This window comes from Chrysemys picta, chromosome 7 (genome assembly GCF_011386835.1).
Source record: "Chrysemys picta bellii isolate R12L10 chromosome 7, ASM1138683v2, whole genome shotgun sequence".
NCBI classification, from domain to species: Eukaryota; Metazoa; Chordata; order Testudines; family Emydidae; genus Chrysemys; species Chrysemys picta.
The window spans coordinates 10,923,311-10,945,562 of NC_088797.1; the positions used below are offsets into that span (position 1 = coordinate 10,923,311).

The 22,252-nt window shown below is 42.4% G+C and overlaps 1 protein-coding gene across 4 annotated transcripts in view; it reads left to right on the forward strand.

The window, feature by feature from the left end:
* The first annotated feature begins 4,442 nt into the window (after positions 1–4,442).
* The window catches only part of PPP4R2 (protein phosphatase 4 regulatory subunit 2), a 43,591-nt gene continuing 25,781 nt past the window's right edge, over positions 4,443–22,252 (forward strand). The window contains exons 1-3 of one of the 4 annotated variants that reach the window (XM_005309104.5): positions 4,443–4,639; positions 5,034–5,184; positions 5,363–5,444. In XM_005309104.5, coding sequence (XP_005309161.1) covers positions 5,443–5,444 — 2 coding nt within the window. In that variant the 5' untranslated portion in view covers positions 4,443–4,639; positions 5,034–5,184; positions 5,363–5,442. The remainder of the gene's footprint in view (positions 4,640–5,033; positions 5,185–5,362; positions 5,445–22,252) is intronic. The other 3 variants (XM_065550786.1, XM_005309103.5, XM_042849926.2) reach the window with 3 other exon arrangements.

The following is a 22,252-nucleotide window of genomic DNA, read 5'->3' on the forward strand; positions in this document are numbered from 1 at the left end:
GAGGAGTCTGGTGACTTATATCCTCCTTCGACAGATAAACTGTGGGGAATGGTGGCCACTAATGACTTTTCCTACCCCCTAAGATAGCAATATCCTTCTTACACAGCAAAGCCAATGGATTGTATAACTTGCCAGTAATGTAAAACACAAGTCCAAAAGTGACCATGCTCCAAATGCAAGTACTATAAAAAACTAGCATTTTAATCTGATCTTTAAATGAGAAGGATCACCTGGCTCAGCCAACTAACTTTGAGACAGTTCTGCATTCATCCCCAGAACTTGTTTGCTAGGTTCTAAAAGACAAATCTGCATCTTCCACAATCCCAGTTTATAGCACTGAAGTATTTCTCTGGGCTCAGAAATGAAAAATGTAATAAAAACTGTATTGGGGTGGTATAATTCTATTACAAATTAGGCTGATGACGATTTGTATTTGATAGCAGTTCAGTACTGAATGAAATATTCAGAGTTTAAAGAAAACACAGTCCTCATTGTCTATAACGTGCTTTTCAGTGAATTACATTGAGCTATTTCAACACAAGTTTCCTGGGAACTTTCTGTTTGTTTGGTTTGTTTTGATCCAGAGTGGTACATAATTTTTCAAATGGACACTTAGAATATGGGCCATATTCTGATCTTGATAACACCAGTGAATGGAAGAGTATTGCACAGGAGGGCTGATTTGGCCTACTAATGTTTTTGCAGTGAGCAACGCAAGAGGGCCCATGCATCTATCCCAGTATATCTGTTATGACTCATAGGCCCTTTAAAAACAAGTGTTCTGGGAAATGTAGTTCCCCCAGAGGGACTGAGTCAAGGTCACGTGACCAGAGAATCAGGTGACCACCTCTGGGAACTATATAAGAGCTAGGAGAGCTGAAGGGAAGTTAGTCCATGGGGGAATTGTAATGGGGCCTAAGGAGATAGTCAGGAGAAGCTACTTAGTGGGAAGAATGTATCTTCCTTCCTCCCTCCCTGCTTGGTGAAAGCTGGAGATGACTTACTTGCCTGTTGCTAGTGTTTTGTGCTACTTCGTGTTTTGGCATCTCCTTTAGGTTAATAAAGCAGGGCAGGCCCTCAGGAAAGGAATTTAGGGTGAACCGTGGTTTGACCTTTATTTTCCCTTCTTCTTGCTGGTGTGTCTGCTCACAAGCCACAACACTTACATTTTCTATTGCATATCCATTCCTTGCCTTGAAATCCTTCTCCTGCCCTCAACTTACTCGATGGGCAAACTTCTCTCCTTCCTCCACCGTGGTAGAGCTATGATGCAGATCTCCTCCCGTTATGACAGATTTTGCACTAGTTCAACATGTGGCGCTCCCAGTGATATTACTGGTTGAGAATATCAATGAACTAGAGAGCAGAATATTGCCCTAAGATAAAAGCAAATAAATATAGCTTTAATTTGAAAAGCTTTTCAATGTAATGATTTCCCCACAACCATGGCAATGAGCCACTTGAATGAACTGCAGCTTGATGGACAGTTTGCTATAGCGCAGACCCCTGCTCCACCTTCATGTTCCCCCAGGCACAAAACTAGTGGCAGATGGCAACAAATGCTACAAGAGAAAAACCACCAGTAATGAAAATTTTTAACAATATGGGGTGGCCAACTTAGCAGGAACAAAACCAGTAATGATTTTCCCAGTGGGAGCATTCCTTCCTCCTTTCACTGCCACTCAACTTTCCACTATAGATCTCCTGAGGGAGTAGTATGGGCATAGCACAGGACTGGGAGCCAGGAACTCCAGAATTCTAATTCCAGTTCAGACACTTATTCCCTCAATGGCTTGAGCAAATCACAGCTTCTTTTTCTCAGTTTGCTTATGTGTATAATGGAGCTAATGATACTTAAAGGATGCTAGAATTACTTGTGTGGAAAATACATTGAAAATGAAAAATGCTGCAGTATGTAAATCCTAAGTACTATTATTCTCATTAATGCTGTTTTTCTCTTGAAATTGAGTTCAGGGAGCAATGCTGTTTTTCTTTTTAAAATTGAGGATTGACTGATGGCATGAAAAATAACATTATTTTGTAAAATGTTTACAGTTCAACTACTGCCTTTGGGTTCTTACCAGGTATCCAGATTCAGCCAGGGAGAACTCCAAAGTGTTAAATCTGAGATACTTCTATGGGTTTACAAATATTTTAGAGAGTTTACAAAACATTTAGAATTCTTTTTATACAGTGTGTTTAAACGAGGCATATTTTTTACATTGCATCACAAAATAGCTGGTTTGTACAGCATGTTGTAAATATGAAGCGCTAAGTAGCATTATTCGTACTATTAAATAGTACTCTACGGTGCAAAAGATCTACAAGGTTCTCAGTTCTAGAACCCATGAAGTTCTAAAATAAGGGTTGTGGTTCTCTGCTTTGTAGAAAAAACATGCCTGAGGACATCGTTAGATTCTAGGAACTGGATCATCCCTGCCCCATGCCAAAACTCACACAGGGGAGCTCAGGGGACAGTAGTCCCCAGCCAGAGCACCCTGTATTGTTGTCAGGATATTGGTTTTGCCCTTATCCAGAGAAAAGACTGTACACAAACCTGCATAATCTCCTATGCCACCCCCCGCCCCCCACCCCCCCTCCCAGCTTCCTTGCAATGCAGCTCTATTGGAGTTGTTCTACTAAGGACTCTGGATTGGACTATATAGAAAAGATAATACAACCTGAGGCTGTATTATCTTTTCCAAGAAATCTTGCTGGGGCTGGAGGGTGGACAATGTATGTCATCACCAGCCATGCTCTGGCTCTCCCACTCTTCCTCGTGGGCTGTCAAATCTCCATCTCATGCTATGCATACTCTGGACTTGCAGGAAAAGTTGGTGGTGGGAGGAGGAAGGATGGTGCCACAGAGGCTGCTGATTCCCCCTTGCCCCTTTTTGTATGAGAAGAGGGAAATCTATATGCACACGTCCCCGCATATGCAGATCTGGGGTAGAGCATGGGAGATGATCCAGGTCTATTCAGGATTTTACCTAATAGTAAATTACAGCAGATGTGCCAGCTCACATGCCTAGAATAACAGTTGACTGCAATATTTGGCTACTTTATTTACAACTTCATTTTTATGGGCATTTCCATTTCCTTCTAGGAATAATCACCATGGGTGCCTTAATTCTACAAAAGTGTTCACAGTAGACAAGTTTCTGTGTGTGCAGCTGGCTGGCTGGTTAGAATCTGCAGATCTGGGGGCTCAGATTCCCATGAATCCCAGGCCTCTCTGCTTCAATTTTAGGGCTTGTTCATAGGCCAGTTTACACCCCTGCTGATTCTGGGACCCAGTCCAGGGAAGTATGGGGAAGATTGTACAGATTTTACCACCACACTTGCAGAGTTGTGGTGTTTGTCCTCTGTGGGTTTTTGTGTAGGGAAATGTATGGACCATTATAAGAATACATATTGAAAAGCCATTTCTAAAACTGCTTTTAGAAGTCCATCACACTTCTTCAGTATCTGTATTCAGTGCATGGGTCTGTTTTCTCCCTTAGCACAGGCTGTCATTTCACTTAAACTTCCCAACAAAAGTCCTATTTGATGATGTTCAATCTAATGTCCTGATTTTGCAAATTACTACGTGTGCTTAATTTTAGGCATGTGAGTAGTCCCATTGACTTTAATACATTGTTGTGGGGGAGGGGGTTGGGAGGCCCCCAGTCAGAGTGTGGCAGGTGAGGGAGGAGGTTTGGGAAGCCCCACCATCTGAGTGTGGCAGGTGAGGGAGGCGGGTTGGGAAGCCCCCGAATCTGAGTGTGGCAGGTGGGCGTGGGAAACCCCCCAATCTGAGTGTGGTGGGGGGCGGGTTGGGAAGCCCCCCAATCTGAATGTGGCAGGTGAGGGAGGCGGGTTGGGTAGCCCCCAGGCAGAGTATGGCAGGTGGGGGTGGGTGGGTTGGGAAGCCCCCCAATCTGAGTGTGGCAGGTGTATGGGGGGGGTTGGGAAGCCCCCCAATCTGAGTGTGGCAGGTGGGGGGGCGGGTTGGGTAGCCCCCAGTCAGAGTGTGGCAGGTGGGGGGGGTGGGTTGGGAAGCCCCCCCAATCTGAGTGTGGCAGGTGTATGGGGGGGGGTTGGGAAGCCCCCCAATCTGAGTGTGGCATGTGAGGGGGGTTGGGAAGCCCACCAGAGTGTGGAAGGTGTATGGGGGGGGTTGGGAAGCCCCCCCAATCTGAGTGTGGCAGGTGGGGGGGCGGGTTGGGTAGCCCCCAGTCAGAGTGTGGCAGGTGTGGGGGGGTTGGGAAGCCCCCCAATCTGAGTGTGGCAGGTGGGGGGGCAGGGGTGTGCCTGCGGGCCCCCTAGCCCAGGCCTGGCCACAGCCGCCGGCCCCCGCCTAGCGCAACCCCTTCGCCCCCCCCCCGCCAGTCTGTCTCTCAGACAGGCAGGCGGTAGCAGCCTGGGCCCCGCCCCCCCGCGCGCTCCCGCCCCCGGTGGGAGGGGGCGAGCCGTCGGGGGCGCGCACGGTGACGGCCCGGGCGCCATGTTGGAGGCTTGCTAAGCCCGCCGCGGTGTGTGTTTGTGCCGCTGCCGGTGCCTGTTTCCTGTGCGGGGCGGGGGGCAGGAGGCGGGAGCAGCGCAGAGAGGGGGCAGCGGCGGACCATGGACGTCGAGAGGCTGCAGGAGGCGCTGAAAGGTGGTGGCCGGGCTGGGGGGGGGGGGTCCCCACGCGGGAAGCGAGCGAGCGAGCTAGCTCTCCTCCCCGGGGGCGGCAGGACCCCCTGCGGGTGGATCCCTGCGCTGAGGGAGGCCATGGCCCCCTTGGGGCAGGCGGTGGAGAGGAAAGCCCCCTCTCTCCCCGCCCACGGGCGGCAGAGCCCTCTGGGACATGGGGGAGGGGAGATGCTCTTTCCCCCTCCCAGGAGGTGTCCTGGGCTTCAGGGGGGCTGCTGGGGGGTAGGGCCCCCCTGCTTTTCCTCCCCCTCCTCCCGCTGATCTTTCCCCCCCTCCCCTTGCCCTGCCGGAGCCGAGTGCCCCCGCTCCTCCCGTGTGCCCGCCCCCCCTCTCACCCCGTCCCTTTCTCTCCCCAGCCCCGTTCGTGCTAGCCTCGTCCTGCCTCCCTGGACGCAGCCGGAGTCCATCAGCCTCTCTCTCGTGGCTGTAGCCGCTCCAGAGAAGTTGCAAATCAACTTCGAGTGACTTACTGCCATTCCGATGTAGACGGTTCCCTCCTCAGAAGCAGTAAGAGGCTCGCAGGGCCCTAAGGCTGCGGCTCGAGTGGGGTGGAAGGGGGTGGCTCTGCTTTCCAGCACACTGGGACTTGGAAAAGCTGCTTGTGGGAGCTGCATTTACAGGCCAAGTCCATTAATGTTGACTGGGATTTTCTCCCTCCCCTCCCCCCACCCCTTCTTACCTGCAGATTTTGAGAAGAGGGGGAAGAAGGAAGTGTGTCCAGTACTGGATCAGTTTCTTTGTCATGTTGCCAAGACTGGAGAGACAATGTAAGTCTGATCCCTTCCCCACTCCTCTTCCCCAGTTGAGGTTTATAAGAACTCTCTCAATTTTGGGCCCAGAGATAGATTGAATAATGCCCAAGTTTTGTTTGCATATAGGTTGATTTGGTGAGCTAAATATATTCTTCTTCGTTCTAGTTGCAGTTCTTGATGGCTGAAGACCTCTTGAGTTTTGTTCAGTTTATTTCCTTTCACACTTAGAGTTGGTACACATTAGTCTGATGTTGATTGAGAAATTTCTCCTTATGTTCAGGGTCATCTGTCAGGTTTCATTGATCCTATTAAATACAATGAGCCTGTTGCTTTTTCTGCATTTTATATAATACTCATATCAGTTTTCATAGCCTGAAAGAGGAAAAGTTTAATGTGTATTGTGATCTCTCTTTTGAATGTGATATCTGATAGCATGGTTCACAGAAGTGAATGACATAATTTAGATTAATTTTTGCAGGCTGTGTGTAGCATACTCACAGGCTCTCTTACATTCAGTTGCTGCTTTTTATGTGGATGGGGAAAATAATTTAGGCGCTCTTTGCACAAGAGGCATATGGGAGCTAACTTGTTACTCTGCATTTCATTAGGTTCTCATTTCCCAGTCTGTACACAACTACTCCCATTTCACTTTCCCCAGACTTTCTTTCATAGATCATCATTAACTGGGGTGGGGGCCATTTGTTTTTTTCTTGGAAGGGGAATTGTAGTTATAAAGGAGCTGGAATATCTCTCTCCTTGTCAGGGATAATCTCTGGTGCTGCAGTGGGTGACTTCCTTGTTGTCTCACTATTTGGCAGGAAGGAGAAAGGCTTCCCTGGGTGCATTGCTGGTGAGTTGCTCTCTTTCTGGCTCCCAGGCTGCCTCCTTGTTTTTGAGGCCTAGTACAGCCAGAGTACAGGCTTGAGAAAGGAATATATGTCTATAACAGTGTTTTATTAGGAATCCCTGATTCACAGAGTCTTTGTTCTAATTTATAATGTGTCTAAGTTGCAAGAGATCTGTTTTTAATGTAGTGTGTTATTCCTGCTTGAATTTGTGGCCTTGAAGGGAAAACTGAAGTTCTGAAATGTACTTTGCTCTTTGAATCAAAGGCTTCAGTTTAGCAGAAAAAGGCACAGCTGTAATACAGATATTTTTGCTTAATGAGTCTTTATGCTGTCTTAATTTAGGAGAAATTCTATTTTTATGAAGTGTAAAATTACTCTTTAGATATGCTAATTGCTTACATTTGTCTGAACTTTTCTTAGAGGCTTTTGTTTTCTTGTCTATCTACTTTCTGTTTTGGAAACTATAAAATATTTTTAAAATTGATTGCAGGGGAAATATTTAAGAAATCACTTGTGATAGAGCCAGGTGATACAATGTAACTGTTTCTGTACTGTTAACTTTTGCTTGCTTTTTGTTTGGGAAATATGTGGATTAACTTTGTACTCAGTTACACAAACAAAGGCCTTGATCCTGCAACGGGCTCTGTGTTGTTTTTCACACTTTATACAGATGATGGCCCTGTACATTCTCAGTAGTTTCTTTCTCTTTTGTTATCCCTCTGTATTTTTCTAAATACTCAAATATTCCAGTTGCTCTGTTTGTTAATAGTTTCACATTTGTTAGTAACAGTTCAACAAGTCTCCAATGTTCTCCTTTGTACACAAACAAGGCAATATATGGAACTACATGTATGCAGGCTTCACCGTACATTTAATTCTGCTCCCATTAGATCTCAAGATCTGCATTATTTCTTTGTCTAATATTTTGCAAAATTTATTTACCCATTGCATATTGAAATATTCAGAGGCAATGTTTGTCAAAATGAAACTAGTTCTAATGGTTGCTAAACCTCAGTATCAGGAACACAATTATTTAAATAATTAGGGCCCTCTTTTTAGGGTGGGTCCTCTGTGGGAGATTCTGCATATTGGCAACATTTCTTTTACCAGTGCTATGTGGAGTTGTACATATTCCTGATGACACACAAGCTAGTGAACAAAAAGGATTTGCGTTAGTGGGGAAGGAGGTAAATGAGATAATATAACATGAGGCTATTTTGCTTTCTGTCTTGTCTCAGTTTATTGTTATGCCTCTGGTTTTCAGGTAGAAACATTGGGGCTTTCATAATGTTTCTTTCCAAACTTTATATATAACTTTATAAAATAAGGTTTAAAGAATAGGGTTTTTCCTTCTGTGGCAACTGTACTTTCTGGTAGGTAAACAGTTACTAAATTTAATTAGTATGGCTTTAAAGATTAAAATGAAATATGTCAAGAAAAAATGGTCTTGAGGTTCTCATAGGAGCATGGATGTGCTATATATTGCACATTTAATAGCCTATGTTTTAATCCTGCAAACACTAACTTATATGAATTGTTCCATCTGACTCAGTGGGACTTATTCACCTGAGTAAAATTACTTGGTGTGTGTAGGATTGGGCTAGTATATAAAAATCTTATAGGTACAGTGTGAAGCCTGTGTATAAATGTGCAAATGCTAAACTTGGTTTGCAGCATCTTGTAGTAAAAGCCTGATCCTGCACCGGCTCAAGCATATGCATAACTTTACTTATTGGAGTCTATGGGGCTATTCCTGTGAGCAAAGTTAAGTATATACTTAAGTGTTTGAAAGATTGTGGCCTGAATTTTTAACCAAGCACTATTGAGCTATGCAAAATAATGTTGATTTCTTATAATTTGAGATATATACTGAACAAGAATTATGCCCAACCCACACTGTCTGAGAACTGGTGGTTGCAAGTTGTTTCTTAGTACCATCTTATTTGTAATGTGCATGTGAAACATCTTTCAGCTAACAGTTTTCGGCAGAAAGCAACTCTGCTGACTAAAAACCCTACCTGGAGATCTGTGAAGTTGCACAATTATTTTCTGCCACTCTGTAGGCCTTAAACTACATCACTCAGTAGTTATAAAGAAAAACAATCCAGTTGTCTCAGTTGTGGAGCTGCACAAACCCTAATGTAATGTAGAAAAACGCTATTTTTCAGGAAGTCTCTCTAGGTGACTGAAGAACTAGTATTTATGACATTTCCAATATTGCGGAAGTAAAATCTGATAAATTGAGCAATTTTTGTTGACAACTACTTAAAACTAGGTGTGTGTTGGGAGGGGGTTGTTTAGTATTGCCACTTAATTCAAATGCCTAATAGTTGAAAGAAAGGGTCTCTGAATTAAGGATTAAATTATCTACCCCTTCAATTAATGGCAGAAGAGCTTCAAATCCATTTATTTGGGTCCTTTGAGGAAATGTAAAAACAGGGAAAGAAGATTGGACATTCCCGGTAATTCTAAGGTAGAAAAAACAAGCAGAGTTTAAAAAAAGTTTCAGGATGTCTTCATACACCCCAAAAAGCATAGATTATCTTTTTCCCTCCCTTCTGTTTTAGGCGTCTCCTCTCCGCTCCCAATTCAGGTAACCTTTAATTTTGCAGTCTTAACTATAGCTTTTCCTATTGTAAAAGATATAATGCAGATGTTTTATTAGTTACCTATTTGTTTTTAGCATCCTTAAGATCCTACCAAAACCTGGAGAAATCTGGGCTCAGGGCAGGAGTGATTAATTGTAAAATAGGTTTAGGCCTTTTCTCTGCTTGGGAACAGCTATGATTCATGACCTGTGACCAGGAATTGGTGGGGTTGCAGTAGTGCTTACTCTAAGTGCCTCTGAGTACATTACTCTGTGTTTATCTAGTTTTGGTTTTTAACTCTTTTACTTTAGGCTGTGGACTGCATAGTTGGTTCTTTTCTGTAGTCAGGTTTTCCCTCCTAGATGTTCTTGTCTTCTAAGTTTTCCCAACTTCTATCTAACTGAATACATAGGAAGCTACCAAGAGTCAACCTTTCAGTTTCTAAGGTCGGCCTGCATTTGAAAAATACCTTGGAGTGAGTTTAGCATGTAGTGGTCTCTAAATGTCCAGCATATGTTCTGTGCATCTGTATTCTCCCTAAGGCAATACAGAAAGGGGCACATTTTTAACCTCATTAGTATTTTGGTCCATTTTAATATCTCTTTGCTTACTCTTGCTGGTGGAAAGTGTTTAGTTTTTAATTGAACTCTTTTAAAACTTCCTCCGATCAGTTTTTTTTTTTTTTTTACTTGAACCAGAGCTTAAAAAGGGATTGCCAGTTATAAAACTGGTCTAATGATGAAAATAACTATAAATATGGACAGAAGTTCCTCTAATTTTCATTCTGGCATTTCAGCTATATATTTTGGCATTTTGTATGCTAAATTCCTTTCTTGTGTTTCAGTGTATTTAAATTTTTGTAGCAACATATACTCTAACTTCAGAGGTTCCCCCCTATAATTTAAACCTTATTTTTATGAACAATGTTCTTGTTTTACTTTAAATTTGCTTTGCTTTATACATGGTTACGCTAGTGTAGAGCTTTCAGTAGTGTAGAAGCAGAGATAAGTATAGATAAGATCACATTTATCATCTGACTTTCACTTGTAACTTTTTGAAAAACTCCAGGGGGGGAGGGATAGCTCAGTGGTTTGAGCATTGGCCTACTAAACCCAGGGTTGTGAGTTCAGTCCTTGAGGGCGCCACTTAGGGATCTGGGGCAAAATCAGTACTTGGTCCTGCTAGTGAAGGCAGGGGGCTGGACTTGATGACCTTTCGGGGTCCCTTCCAGTTCTATATGAGAGGTATATCTCCATATTTTATACTAAAAGTTAGAAGTTTGGTCTCAGAATAAAATTGGATTTCTTTTGGTAGAAAAAATAAGAGGCAAATTCATTCAACTGTTTGAGTTACCAGAGAGAGATTATTTTTTCTATTTATCTTTTTTTTTTTTTTACTTCAGCTGACCAAAAAGGCAAACTTTTAAACTTCAGCCAGAGGACATTGGTAGTTCTCAGTGAAGAGTGCATGTTTTTGCTTAGTCAAGTTTCTAATTAACTACCACTTAAAAATTCTGTGCTAAGTGCAATATAACACTTTCAAATAAATACGGTGCATGTGACTGTTAATGTGCACACTCTAAAAATGAAGTTAAAGTGGTCAGTCTTTCTTGATTTTCTTCGGGGATCATCCATCCTTGATCCCATACCAAAATGGGCTTATTTTTGAATGTTTGACCATCCAATAAGAACATAAGAATGGTCCTACTGGGTCAAACCAAAGGTCCATCAAGCCCAGTATCCTGTCTTCCAACAGTGGCCAGTGCCTAGTACCCCATAGGGAATGAACAGAACAGGTAATCTTTATCAAGTGATCCATCCCCTGTCGGTCATTCCCAGCTTCTGGCAAACAGAGGCTAGGGACACTATTCCAGCCCATCCTGGCTAATAGGCACTGATGGACCTATCCTCCATGAATTTATCTAGTTCTTCTTTGAACCCTGTTATGGTCTTGGCCTTCACAACATCCTCTGGCAAGGAGTTCCACAGGTTGACTGTGCATTGTGTGAAGAAATACTTCCTTTTATTTGTTTTAAACCTGTTGCCTATTAATTTCATTTGGTGACCCCTAATTCTTCTACTATGAGAAGTAGTAAACAACACTTCCTTATCTACTTTTTTTACACCAGTCATGATTTTATAGACCTCAATCATATCTCCCTTTAGCTGTCTCTTTTCCAAGCTGAAAAGTCCCAGTTTTATCAATCTCTCCTCATACGGAAGCCGTTCCATACCCCTAATAATTTTTGTTGCCCTTTTCTGAACCTTTTCCAATTCCAATATATATATATATATATTTTGAGATGGGGCGACCACATCTGCACACAGTATTCAAGATGTGGGTGTATCATGGATTTATATAGAGGCAACATGATATTTTCTGTCCTATTATCTATCCCTTTCTTAATTATTCCCAGCATTCTGTTGGCTTTTTTGACGGCTGCTGCACATTGAATGGATGTTTTCAGAGAACTATCTACAATGACCCCAAGATCTTTCTTGAGTGGTAACAGCTAATTTAGACCCCATCATTTTATATGTATAGTTGAGATTATGCTTTCCAACATGCATTACTTTGCATTTATCAGCATTACATTTCATCTGCCATTTTGTTGCCCTGTCACCCAGTTTTGAGAGATCCTTCTGTAGCTCTTCGCAGTCTGCCTGGGTCTTAACTATCTTGAGTAGTTTTGTATCATCTGCAAATTTTGCCACCTCACTGTTTACCCCTTTTTCCCGATCATTTATGAATAAGTTGAAAAGGACCGGTCCCAGAACAGACCCCTGGGGAACACCACTATTTACCTCTCTATTCTGAAAACTGACCATTTATATCTACCCTTTGTTTCCTATCTTTTAACCAGCTACCAATCCATGAGAGCACCTTCCCTCTTATCCCGTGGCATCTTACTTTGTGTAAGAGCTTTTGGTGAGGGACCTTGTCAAAGACTATCTGAAAATCTAAGTACACACTATCCACTGGATCCCCTTGGTCCACATGCTTGTTGACCCCCTCAAAGAATTCTAGTATATTGATGAGGCATGATTTCCCTTTACTAAAACCATGTTGACACTTCCTCAACAAATTATGTTCATCTATATATCTGACAATATTGTTCTTTATTATAGTTTCAACCAGTTTGCCCGGTACTGAAGTCAGGCTTAAATGCCTGTAATTGCCGGGATCACCTCTGGAGCCCTTTTTAAAAATTGGCGTTGTTAGTCATCCTCCACTCAATTCAGTTTGTGAGGTTCTGGGATTAGTACCCCAAAGTACGCTCCGGCCTACAGAGCACAGGAGGGTTGACTGAAGGAACTCTCCCATTCGTCTCTTCCCAGGTGGTAAATTGGCTCCCTGGCTGCTATGGAGTTATTGATGCAATGCTTATGCTTCAAGGATTATCTGTGTAGTAATAGTGCAATTTCAGTGCTGTACCCTTAGGCATCATTGCGGTGTATACAAACTGTACTGGTGTCTCCCAGAAATGTGAACTAGTGTGGGTCTTTTTTTTGTTTTGTGATTTTTGGGAGTGAAGGGAAAGGGACATCCGGTAGCTCACATTGTGGAATTTGGGTGTTAAGCGCTTCTGAATCTGTCCCACAGAAATTAAATGTCAAAGATACATTAATGCAGAATTAACATTTTGAGAAAAGAAATGGAGAATCCAAGATCCTCATAATAATGCTAACATGCCACATTGAATGTATTGTGTATCAGCCTTGCTAAAGTGTCAAGAAAATTTTCCAGCCTAGGCAATAATGTAGGCAATAACAGTAACATCAATGTGTGTGCAAACATATGCTGTCACATACAACTCTCTCCAATGCCACTGTATGTACTTTCTGTTATGTGAATACCAGGCCTTATAAGCTCACTTCACACCATTGCTGTTCTTCTTACAAACATCAAGCTGTTCCTCTCTCAGGCTTTGTCTGCACTAGCACTTTCATTGGTAAAATGTTCGTCAGTCGGGTGTGAAAAAAACAACCCCTTGACCAACGTAAGTTTCACCGACAAAAGTGCCAATGTGGACAGCGCTATGTCAACAGGAGATGCTGTCCCACCGACATAGTTACCATCGTTTGGGGATAGTTTGCTGGCATAGAACAACTACGCGGGAGACCTTACACCTGCGCAGCTGCAGCGGTACAGCTGCCAGGTCTGCAGTTTAGACATAGGCTATGCTACACCTACTATTTAAAGCGCAAAAAGTCCCTTTTTTTTTTTTTTTTGCGCTAAAACTGTGGGAGCATCTACACTTGTTAATGACTTTTTGCGGTGAAACACAGAAATTTCACCGCAAAAAGAAAACCACTTTCATGAGAGGCATATAGCTCTTTTCGCTGTTGTGAAAGTGAAGACACGTTCTACCACCGTAAACCCCTTTTGGCCTCCGAAGGATATTCCACAGTTCCAAAAGTGATCACTCTGGCCAGCATCTCCGCTGCTCTGATGCCAAGTAAACGGACGTCCACCCCTCCCCCTGTGAGCCCTGGGAAGTTTGAAACTCCCTTTCCCTTTGCTTGTAGATATCGCAGGGAAAGCAGCCAGACAGCAGGGTTGTTTTTTTGTTTGTTTTTAAATGCCACGAAAGAAACAAGGAAGTAATGGGGCTGCTGGGACATGAAGCAGGGCAGCATGGGGCACTGAGCAGGGATCCAGAATGCCTTGCGCTCACCCCTCCCTTCCTACAAGACCTATGGAGAGAGCTGCACTATGGGATAGCCGCCCTACAGCGCTGATCTCATCTAGGATGGAAGTGCTGCTAGTGACACCTTAGGCATTAAGTGAGTACACAAACCAGTGCTTTTCTTTCACTGTTTCCCTATCACCGGTGAAACTTACAGTGCCAAACCTCTGCAAGTGTAGACATACCCATAGCCTCACACAGACAACCCCCCCACCTTACCTATGATTCACTCTATACACCAGCTAATTTAATCACACCCTGACCCAGGCCTATTCAGTTTCCCCTTCTATTCATTCATTAACCTTGCTTCATCAATTCTGTTCCCTCTCTCCACTAATTAGGTTTCTTTTTCCCCTCAGCATCTTCATTGGTTCCTTTCTTATACTCTGGACTTATCTACACTTGAAATGTTACAGGGGCACAGCTGCTGTAAGCACTTCAGTGTAGACACTACCTATGCTGTTGGGAGGGGTTCTGCCATTGGCATAGGTAGTCCACCTCCCTGAGAGGCAGTAGCTAAGTGGACAGTGCTAGGATGACAGAAGAACTATCTATACTAGGTGTTAGGTTAGCTTAACTAGGTTGCTCAAGGCTGTGGATTTTTTTGTACTCCTGAGGCCTTGGCTACATTGGCGCTGTACAGCGCTGCACAGCGCTGCAACTTGCTGTGCTCAGGGGTGTGAAAACGCCCCCCCCCAAGCGCAGTGAGTACAGTGCTGTAAAGCATCAGTGTAATCAGAGTCTGCAGCTCTGCACACTCGCTCGCAGCGCTGCAAGCTATTCCCCTCGGAGAGGTGGAGTACATACAGCGCTGCAAGAGAGCTCTCGCAGCGCTGGTGGCGCGACTACACTCGCGCTTCACAGCGCTGCCATGGCAGCGCTGGGAAGTCCCGAGTGTAGCCAAGGCCTGAGTGACGTAGCTGGGTTGACCTAACTTTTTAGTAGGACCTGGCCTCTGTCTCTCAATATTGGCTCTTCAAAGATGCAGCAGCTGCTTTAGTATCTCCTTTGTCCTCCCCAGTTGGGACTTAAATTTAACTTCCCATAGGGGCTTCGCTTCTGGCTACTTCTCTTGGAGTGCTACTCTCCCAGATCCTTTGTTCAGGCTGGGAGTTCTGTCTCATCCTAAATCATGCTTAGAGAGCACAATTGTTGTTTATCTTGTTCCTACTTAGAGGGATAAGCCAGCTCTCTTGTCTCTTCCTCTCTGTAGACCTTGGGAAGGGATTGCTGAACAGGGCAAGCCTTGAGAGAAGACTGCAGGGTGGTAGTGCAGGACTGCTCTGGTCTAGACCTCAGATAGTAGATGTTAGGGAAGGGAACAGACTTGCCCAGGTAATTGAGTCTCGAACAAAGAGGATTCAGCAGAGGGTATTGCAGCATCTCCTCAACTTGGTCTTTTGCTCCCTCAGTTCAGCAGGAGTGGCATTCCCACCACAGACCTGTCATTGTAACAACAGCACTGGAAAAGTGATTAAAACAAAAAAGTATCTTACAGTCTGCATAAGTTGATTGGTGATGCTTGCTTGGAACAACTTACTGTTTGCATTTCGTGAACAGGTAAATGGGATTTTGCAAAGCCATTGTGTATACATATCAGTGTATTCAATTTAGCAATTAATAACCAAAAATGTTAAATTTCTATAATCAGTCAGCCTTCATTAGCATTTTAAAGGGAGAAGAATAAAGGATAGTTGAAGTAATGCATCCTACTTAGTAAAATTACCTAAAGATATATACTCTTGTTTGAAAATGTCTGAACCCTAATTCAGATCTTGTTTACCTCCAGTGTGCACTACTCTTCTTCACTGAAGTAAGTAGAATTACACCAGTATAAACCTTGTGTGAGATCAGAATTTGGCTTTTGATATTCAAAGGCATTTTCTTAATACCATTATAAGTTGTCAGCTTCCTTAACACCTAGGCCTTGCCTTTCCTGTCAAATATGGAACCTGCAATTCACGACCAGTGGAGCAGCACTGATGATCACCAATTTTGCCAGTGTAAATGCAGCAGAGTGTATTCCTAATTCCTTAGGCCTGGATCTAACATCTCATACGCCCAAAAAGAAAGCAAGGACTTTATTTACACAAATAGTCAACAAACCAAAAGAACGTCTTCTGAATTGTTGAGAAATTCCATGTTTTTCCCCTTTAGACTTTGTCTTCACTAGAGGGGAAAAAATGTGTTAATTTATTTGTTAACATGAGGTAAAATCATAGTGAAGACTCAACTTGTGTTAATACTACACACTGCTAGCAGGTCCAGGTAAACCCTAGACAGCCCATAGTCCACATATGTCGTGCTTCTAACTTGTGTTAAAACTACAAACTGCCTTGTCTTCACTAAGATTTTTACCTTGTGTGTGTCAGCTCATGTTAGCTAACATAGTAAGAAATACTTTTTTGACTCAAGTAGAACACCCCAATAAATACATAATCATGAGTGTTACATTCAGTGCTATAGATTTCTTTATGCTCCTACAGCTATCATTAGCTCACAACTTTTATTGTTAAGCCTGTAGAACTTAAAAGGGTTTGTTTGCATGCTGAAAACATTTAAGAATGTAATTTTCATTGATGCACAGGGGATCTTCATACATAAATCCTATTATCATTGTTGGGAATTTCTCATGTTAATCCTCAGTGCATTGATGTTGCTGTTTTCACTGTCTCCAAACCAGAAGCATTGAAATGCTTTGGTATATCAAAATAGCAAGTGTGCAGGAGAAATCAGGGAGACTAAATAATTCTTAAAGTTGAGAAATTTCAAATATTTGGATCTAGGTTTAAAAACAATATAAGATCTATTATAGACGGATAGTGACACTCTCTTCTCACCCTAAATTACTAACTAGTTATCTGTACCTAGTACAGCAACACACTAGCTTTCAGATAGTAATTTTCTCTCCTGGTTCCTTAGCTCATTCACTAGCTTTGATGCAGCATAGGGATGACACATAAGTATCAGGAGTGAAATTCTGGCTTCATTGAAATAATGGGAGTTTTGCCATTGACTATAATGGCAACAGGATTTCATCCTAGATATTCAGAGGCAATCGAAAAAATGTCTTCCATTTCCGCTCCATCACCAAACACTTCTGATTGTGTGCACAGTGATCCTTATCTTTTACCCCCCCCAAAAAATAAAAAAAATAAGAAAAACGTGGGTGTTAAGGCATTTCCAAAAATAGTAAATGGTAATTATCTGTTTGGATACTGTTTGCATCAAGGCCAGGGAAGAATACTGCAAAATATGGCTCATAAAGCTGGTGTTTAAATTGGATGCAAGTTTGCAAGTGTCTTATTTCTTTGCTTCATCCTGAATTTTTAGATAATCCTATTGATAAATCTATTTCAGCTGTGCTTTCCCAACATTTGCTAACACTAGGAGAGTGGAATTGCTCATTTTATGCTGCTACTGCCAGTACCTCTGGGGAAGTACTGTGTTCAGAGGCATATCTTTCTCCACTATTGGTGCTATATAAAGGGGTAGGAGGATGACAAACAGTGAAAGGAAGAGCTAAAAACTTTACTAGATTATTTTGCTTTGTTATTGTATTTAAAGGCCATAGTGTGTACTGAGCAAACCCACACACAGAAATAAAAGAAAATGGAAGATAAAATGCTCAGCATTCAGTTTGCTTCAAAGTCAGCAATAATAGTAACTTTGGGGAAAGCTATTAATGTAATGAACGCTCTCTCTCTCTCCCCTCTCCCCCCCCCCCCCCCCCCAATCACAGAGTATACTGAATGAAGCCTTCACCTCTCTGACTTAGTTTTCAGCTTGTCCTCTGGTTTTGAATTTTCATTTTTTATGACCCTTTTAGAGACAATACAGCTTCTTTTTCTTTAGGTTAGTTGGAAATGGAATGCTTGATTGTACTTTCTCAGTAAAGCTGTGTTTCAAATTTTAGTTTTTTTACTCTTCACTGGGCTAGTGTGTGTGTGGGAATAAAAATCCTCCTTTCCTATATCTGAAACAATTTTTTGTTCTATGGTCTCAGGTTCACAAAATACAGTAGTAGGTGTCCATTGTTTCCCTTTTCGTTTTACTTTTTCTGGTAGTATGACTTTTTTTTCAGAAGAGATGGAGTCCTCTTAACATTTAAAGTAACTTGGTAATGAACTCCTTAAATTCAGCAAAATCTAAAGATTGCCCTCCACCAGGACTCCCCAGACTCTAATGCTACAAGATCATGGCTAGTTCTCCAGAAGTTCAGCATCTCCCCAGGATAATGTGATTTTTTTTTTAATTAAACCTTTAATCTGTGACACAATTCCAGAAAGACTGAGATAATTGCATACCTTCACTTCAGATTATTTGCTCTGATCTAAACCTTAATTCCACCCCCCGTTCAGATTCCTTTAGACATCATTCTGACTTTCCATTCCACATATATTACTGAAGTTTACAGTTTTATTCTACATTAAATGTCCCATCTACTGTGTGAAAACTGTGTTGATCTGTTTATTATACAGTAGTCTCTTACATGGTTAAAACAAGGTGTTAATCTTAGTGTGGACAGATCTGAAATCTGCTTTAACTGTATTCTTTGCTGCAGTTCTGTTAAGACAAGTGCTGTAACTAAATTAATTAAAACATTCTGCTGCACCTCAAGACCAAACCTTATAGTAGTGTCAGATACTACAGAGTTGTTACCATGTTTTCCAGTGTGCTGCCCTTTTTTTTTTTTTTTTTTTTTTTTTTTAAAGTACATAGGACTGTAGGGTGTTCAAATATGTCTTGGATAGTTATCTTCAGGAACACGCCAACGGGCAGATGTGTGTTTTGTTGAGGACAGCTGCAGTTAGTGTACACTTATTTATGTATGTATGTGTATATTTTGGCACAACTATCTTTGGTCTGCTGTCTGCCAGAGATCCAGCATTAGGGTACCCTTCTGAAATCCTTTGGATTCTAGGATTTTCTGCCTTTCTAGTTTTTATGTTGCCTTTTTAGAGGCCATTTGGATGCTTCATTTTGTGCCAAGTTCTTGGTTTAAACACAGTGTAGGAGGTTTTTTGACATTTTTTGTTTTTTTATTAAATAGTTTGTTTTTTCCTGGTCAAAAATGTGAAGTCTGGTCGTTCCAGGAAGGATAATCCAAAAGCTAGTGAGAATTGTAAAACTTACCTGGTGCCTGCAAAATGCATTCACTGGTAGGAAATGTAGGAAATGGCCTGATACTGAATGAGAACAGATGAAAGAAGCCTCCCCCTTTCCCAGTAGTCAGGGAGCCGGGGGAAGGGCTCCCATGACAGGGGAAAAGGCTAGGAAGAGGGGGAGAGATGCTTTTCCCACTTCCACAAGTGTAAGGCCTCCAATTACGTGGGTGGTGGAGCAAAAAGGGGAGTCTTCCACTTCATTGTTCTCCCTTCCAAACTCCCAAAGAGGTAGGAGGAACAGTGTGATTGGGCTCTTCTGTATACAGTGAAACTTTGGATTTTCTGTTTAATTGGCTAGGATAAGCTTTTGTATCAGAATGATCTTGCACAACTTGGTAATGCACTAAAAAGTGAGTGTATTTCATAAAGAACTTAATGTGCTTATAGTTCTTGCATTAAATCAAAACATAGCACCAGATTGCTGAATGAACTACTGTTTTCTTTACGTTCTTTGAAAGGCTTGTTAATAATGCATTGCTGTAATGAAGCCATGGTAACAAGAGGAATGAAAACTTTAGCAGACAATGTCAAGCTATGGGGGAAGGCAAGCAGTGTTCCTTAGGTTGGGAAAGTATTCCTCAAATAGAACTGGTATAACTTAAAGGAACTTTGACAAGGAAACTGTTGGCTAATTTGTGCAACGTCTAAGAAGCAGTTCACCTTAACCCAACTCATCTTCATGCAGTGTAATGGCAACTTAGCTACCTTTGACTTCTCCCTTTCTTTCTTTCCTTTTTTTATCCAAGTTCTCAGCAAATCTTGGTGCTTTTATATCATTTCTAAAATTCACTGTTTCCTCTCTCTTTCCAGTTCCATGCTATCGTGGTCTTTCCTATGAAGTATTATAATCTCTTCCTCTGTCCTCGCTAACTTTCTTCTCTCTCAAATACATTCAACTTCCAGCAATTAAAACACATCTTCCTGTTCTGCTTTGACCATGTGATTGTTCCCAGCTCCTTATGTCTTTCCCCATAAGGGTCAAACTCCTTGCCTTCGTTGTACACAATTCTGCCCTCATCTCATCCTTTTGTTTCCCATCTCACGTCTTTATCTCTGTCCACTCTTCTTGCTCCTTTTGTCTATTCGTCACCCTCCGTCCTTTGTCTCTTTTTATTCTGTTCCTGCTTATAATGAATTCCCTGTCTCTGTGTGTAAGCCACCTCCTCTCCTTCTCAAATCCCACCTTTTTACTTTGATTCACATTAGTGACTTTCCACTCTAGTGCTGCCCACTTCCGTATTTATTTACTTCAGTCTCTAGTTAAAAATTTCAACCTATGATCTACACTGGGGCGGGCAAAGTTTTTGGCCTGAGGGCCGCCTCGGGTTTCAGAAATTGTATGGAGGGCCGGTTAGGGGAGGCTGTGCCTCCGCAAATAGCTAGGCGTGGCCCAGCCTCGCCCCGGGGGACTCCTGCCCCATCCCCCCCACTCCCTGTCCCCTGATCACCACCCCATCCAACCCCTCCTCTCATTCCTGACTGTCCCCCCCCGGACCCCTGCCCCCATTCAACCCCCCTGTTCCCTGCCCTCTGACCGCCCCAACCCCTATCCACACCCCCGACCCCTGACCACCATCCCAAACTCCCCTGCCCTCTATCCAACCCCCGTCCCCTTAACGCACTGCCTGGAGCACCAGTGGCTGGCGGCGCTACAGCCACGCCGCCTGGCCGGAAGCAGCCACACCACCACGCAGCTCAGAGCACTGGGTCAGGCCGGGCTCTGCAACTGTGCTGCCCCAGGATCTTGCCACCCAGAGCATTGCGCTGGTGGCGGGGCAAGCTGAGGCTGTGGGGGAGGGGGCTAGCCTCCTGGGCCAAGAGCTCAGGGGCCGGGAAGGAGGGTCCTGCGGGCCGGATGTGGCCCGTGGGCTGTAGTTTGCCCACCTCTGATCTACACTCTATCCACTATAACTTTTTGTTTGTTTTAAATGTTTTTCCTTCCCCTTCATGTCTGTTTTCTTTGTGATCTGTGTCTGGTTGTTAGAGTGTAAGGTCAGAGACTGTGTGTGTGTGTTTTTTTTATTATTGCATGATACTTCCCAGAATCATAGTGCAATATACGTTTGGTTACTGTTGCTATGTAGCAGTAGTGATTAACAGTTGTTAAAACTAGAACATTGTGTCTTGTTTGATTTGCTGAGTGCAACACGAAATGAAAAGTCTTGGTTTAAGAAACCAAAGTGCACTATAACATTAAAGCAGTGGTTCTCAAACTTTAACAACCTGTGAACCCCTTTCACTAAAATATCAAGTCTCATGAACCCCCTCCTAAAACTGAATATTTCCAGGGATTTTCTCCTCTACCTGCACATAAATTATAAAAGCAGTGATCTTGGAAATATAAAATTTGTTTTATGACATGCTTATTAGCACTATTTATTATTCATTAATATTTATAATTACAGTATTTTTATTACATTATGAAAATGGCAACACTCTTCCAAGTTCTCACTTTTGTAGCTTGTATCACTTTGAATAAGCCTGTTATAAGACAAGTCTCCTATGTTTCATCAAGGCGTATCAGATGTGAAACAGCATGAAGGTATTTAAGAAGCCAACTCAGAGTTCTTTCTACACAAACATTCAGGTCTTGAGCAGTTCAGGCAAACAACACACATTACAACAAAGCTTAAACTTGTTCTTCATAATAATTTTAAAAATACTAGCTGCCTATTTAATTTTAAAAACAGCAAAAAATATCCACCTCCCTTTCCATTTCTTATAAGGAGTCTTGAAGTTTAAATCTCCTCAGTGTGATAGATGTGCTTGCTTTGATCTGCTTAGCTCTTGGAAGTCCAAGGGCTCCGGGCTGCTGGCCCCATGCTGCCCCGGGGTCCCTAGGGACAGCTCTGTCTGCCATTAGGGAATTTTTTCCCCAAGAGCCCCCTGTAACATTTCACTGCATTAAAGAATAGTTGTTTCCATGTTTGCTTATATTGCTGTACCATTTTAATACTTCAGTGTTTCAATCCTTGGGTTGCATTAGCCATTATTATTGACAGAAATGCTGCTTGTTACATATTTGCATCATATCTGGGGATTAACTTTTGTTCTTCCTATGCTGTCATTGGCATTAGATATATTGATAGAGGATGATCAAGCTATTCGAGCGTTTTAGAAATGCGTAGAATTTGGGTATTTTTTAAAAGTAATAATTCAGCCTATCAAAACTAGAAAACTCTGGACAGCAACAAATATTTAAGGCCAGTTGACTTTTTTTTCATCCCGAGTATTGATTCTGAAAGTATTTGTACAGTATTTGTGGAATACTCATAGGAATGTGATTTTAAAATATTATATAGTTACACATGTAAATAAACTGCCATCCAGGGTTCTTGATAAGTTGCTAGTATAAATTCTCAAAAAGAACAAGGAGTACTTGTGGCACCTTAGAGACTAACAAATTTATTTGGGCATAAGCTTTCGTGGGTTAAAACCCACTTCATCGGATGCATGCAGTGAAAAATACAGGAAGATATATATATATATAAAACATACATACATAGTACATGAAAAAATGGGTGTTGCC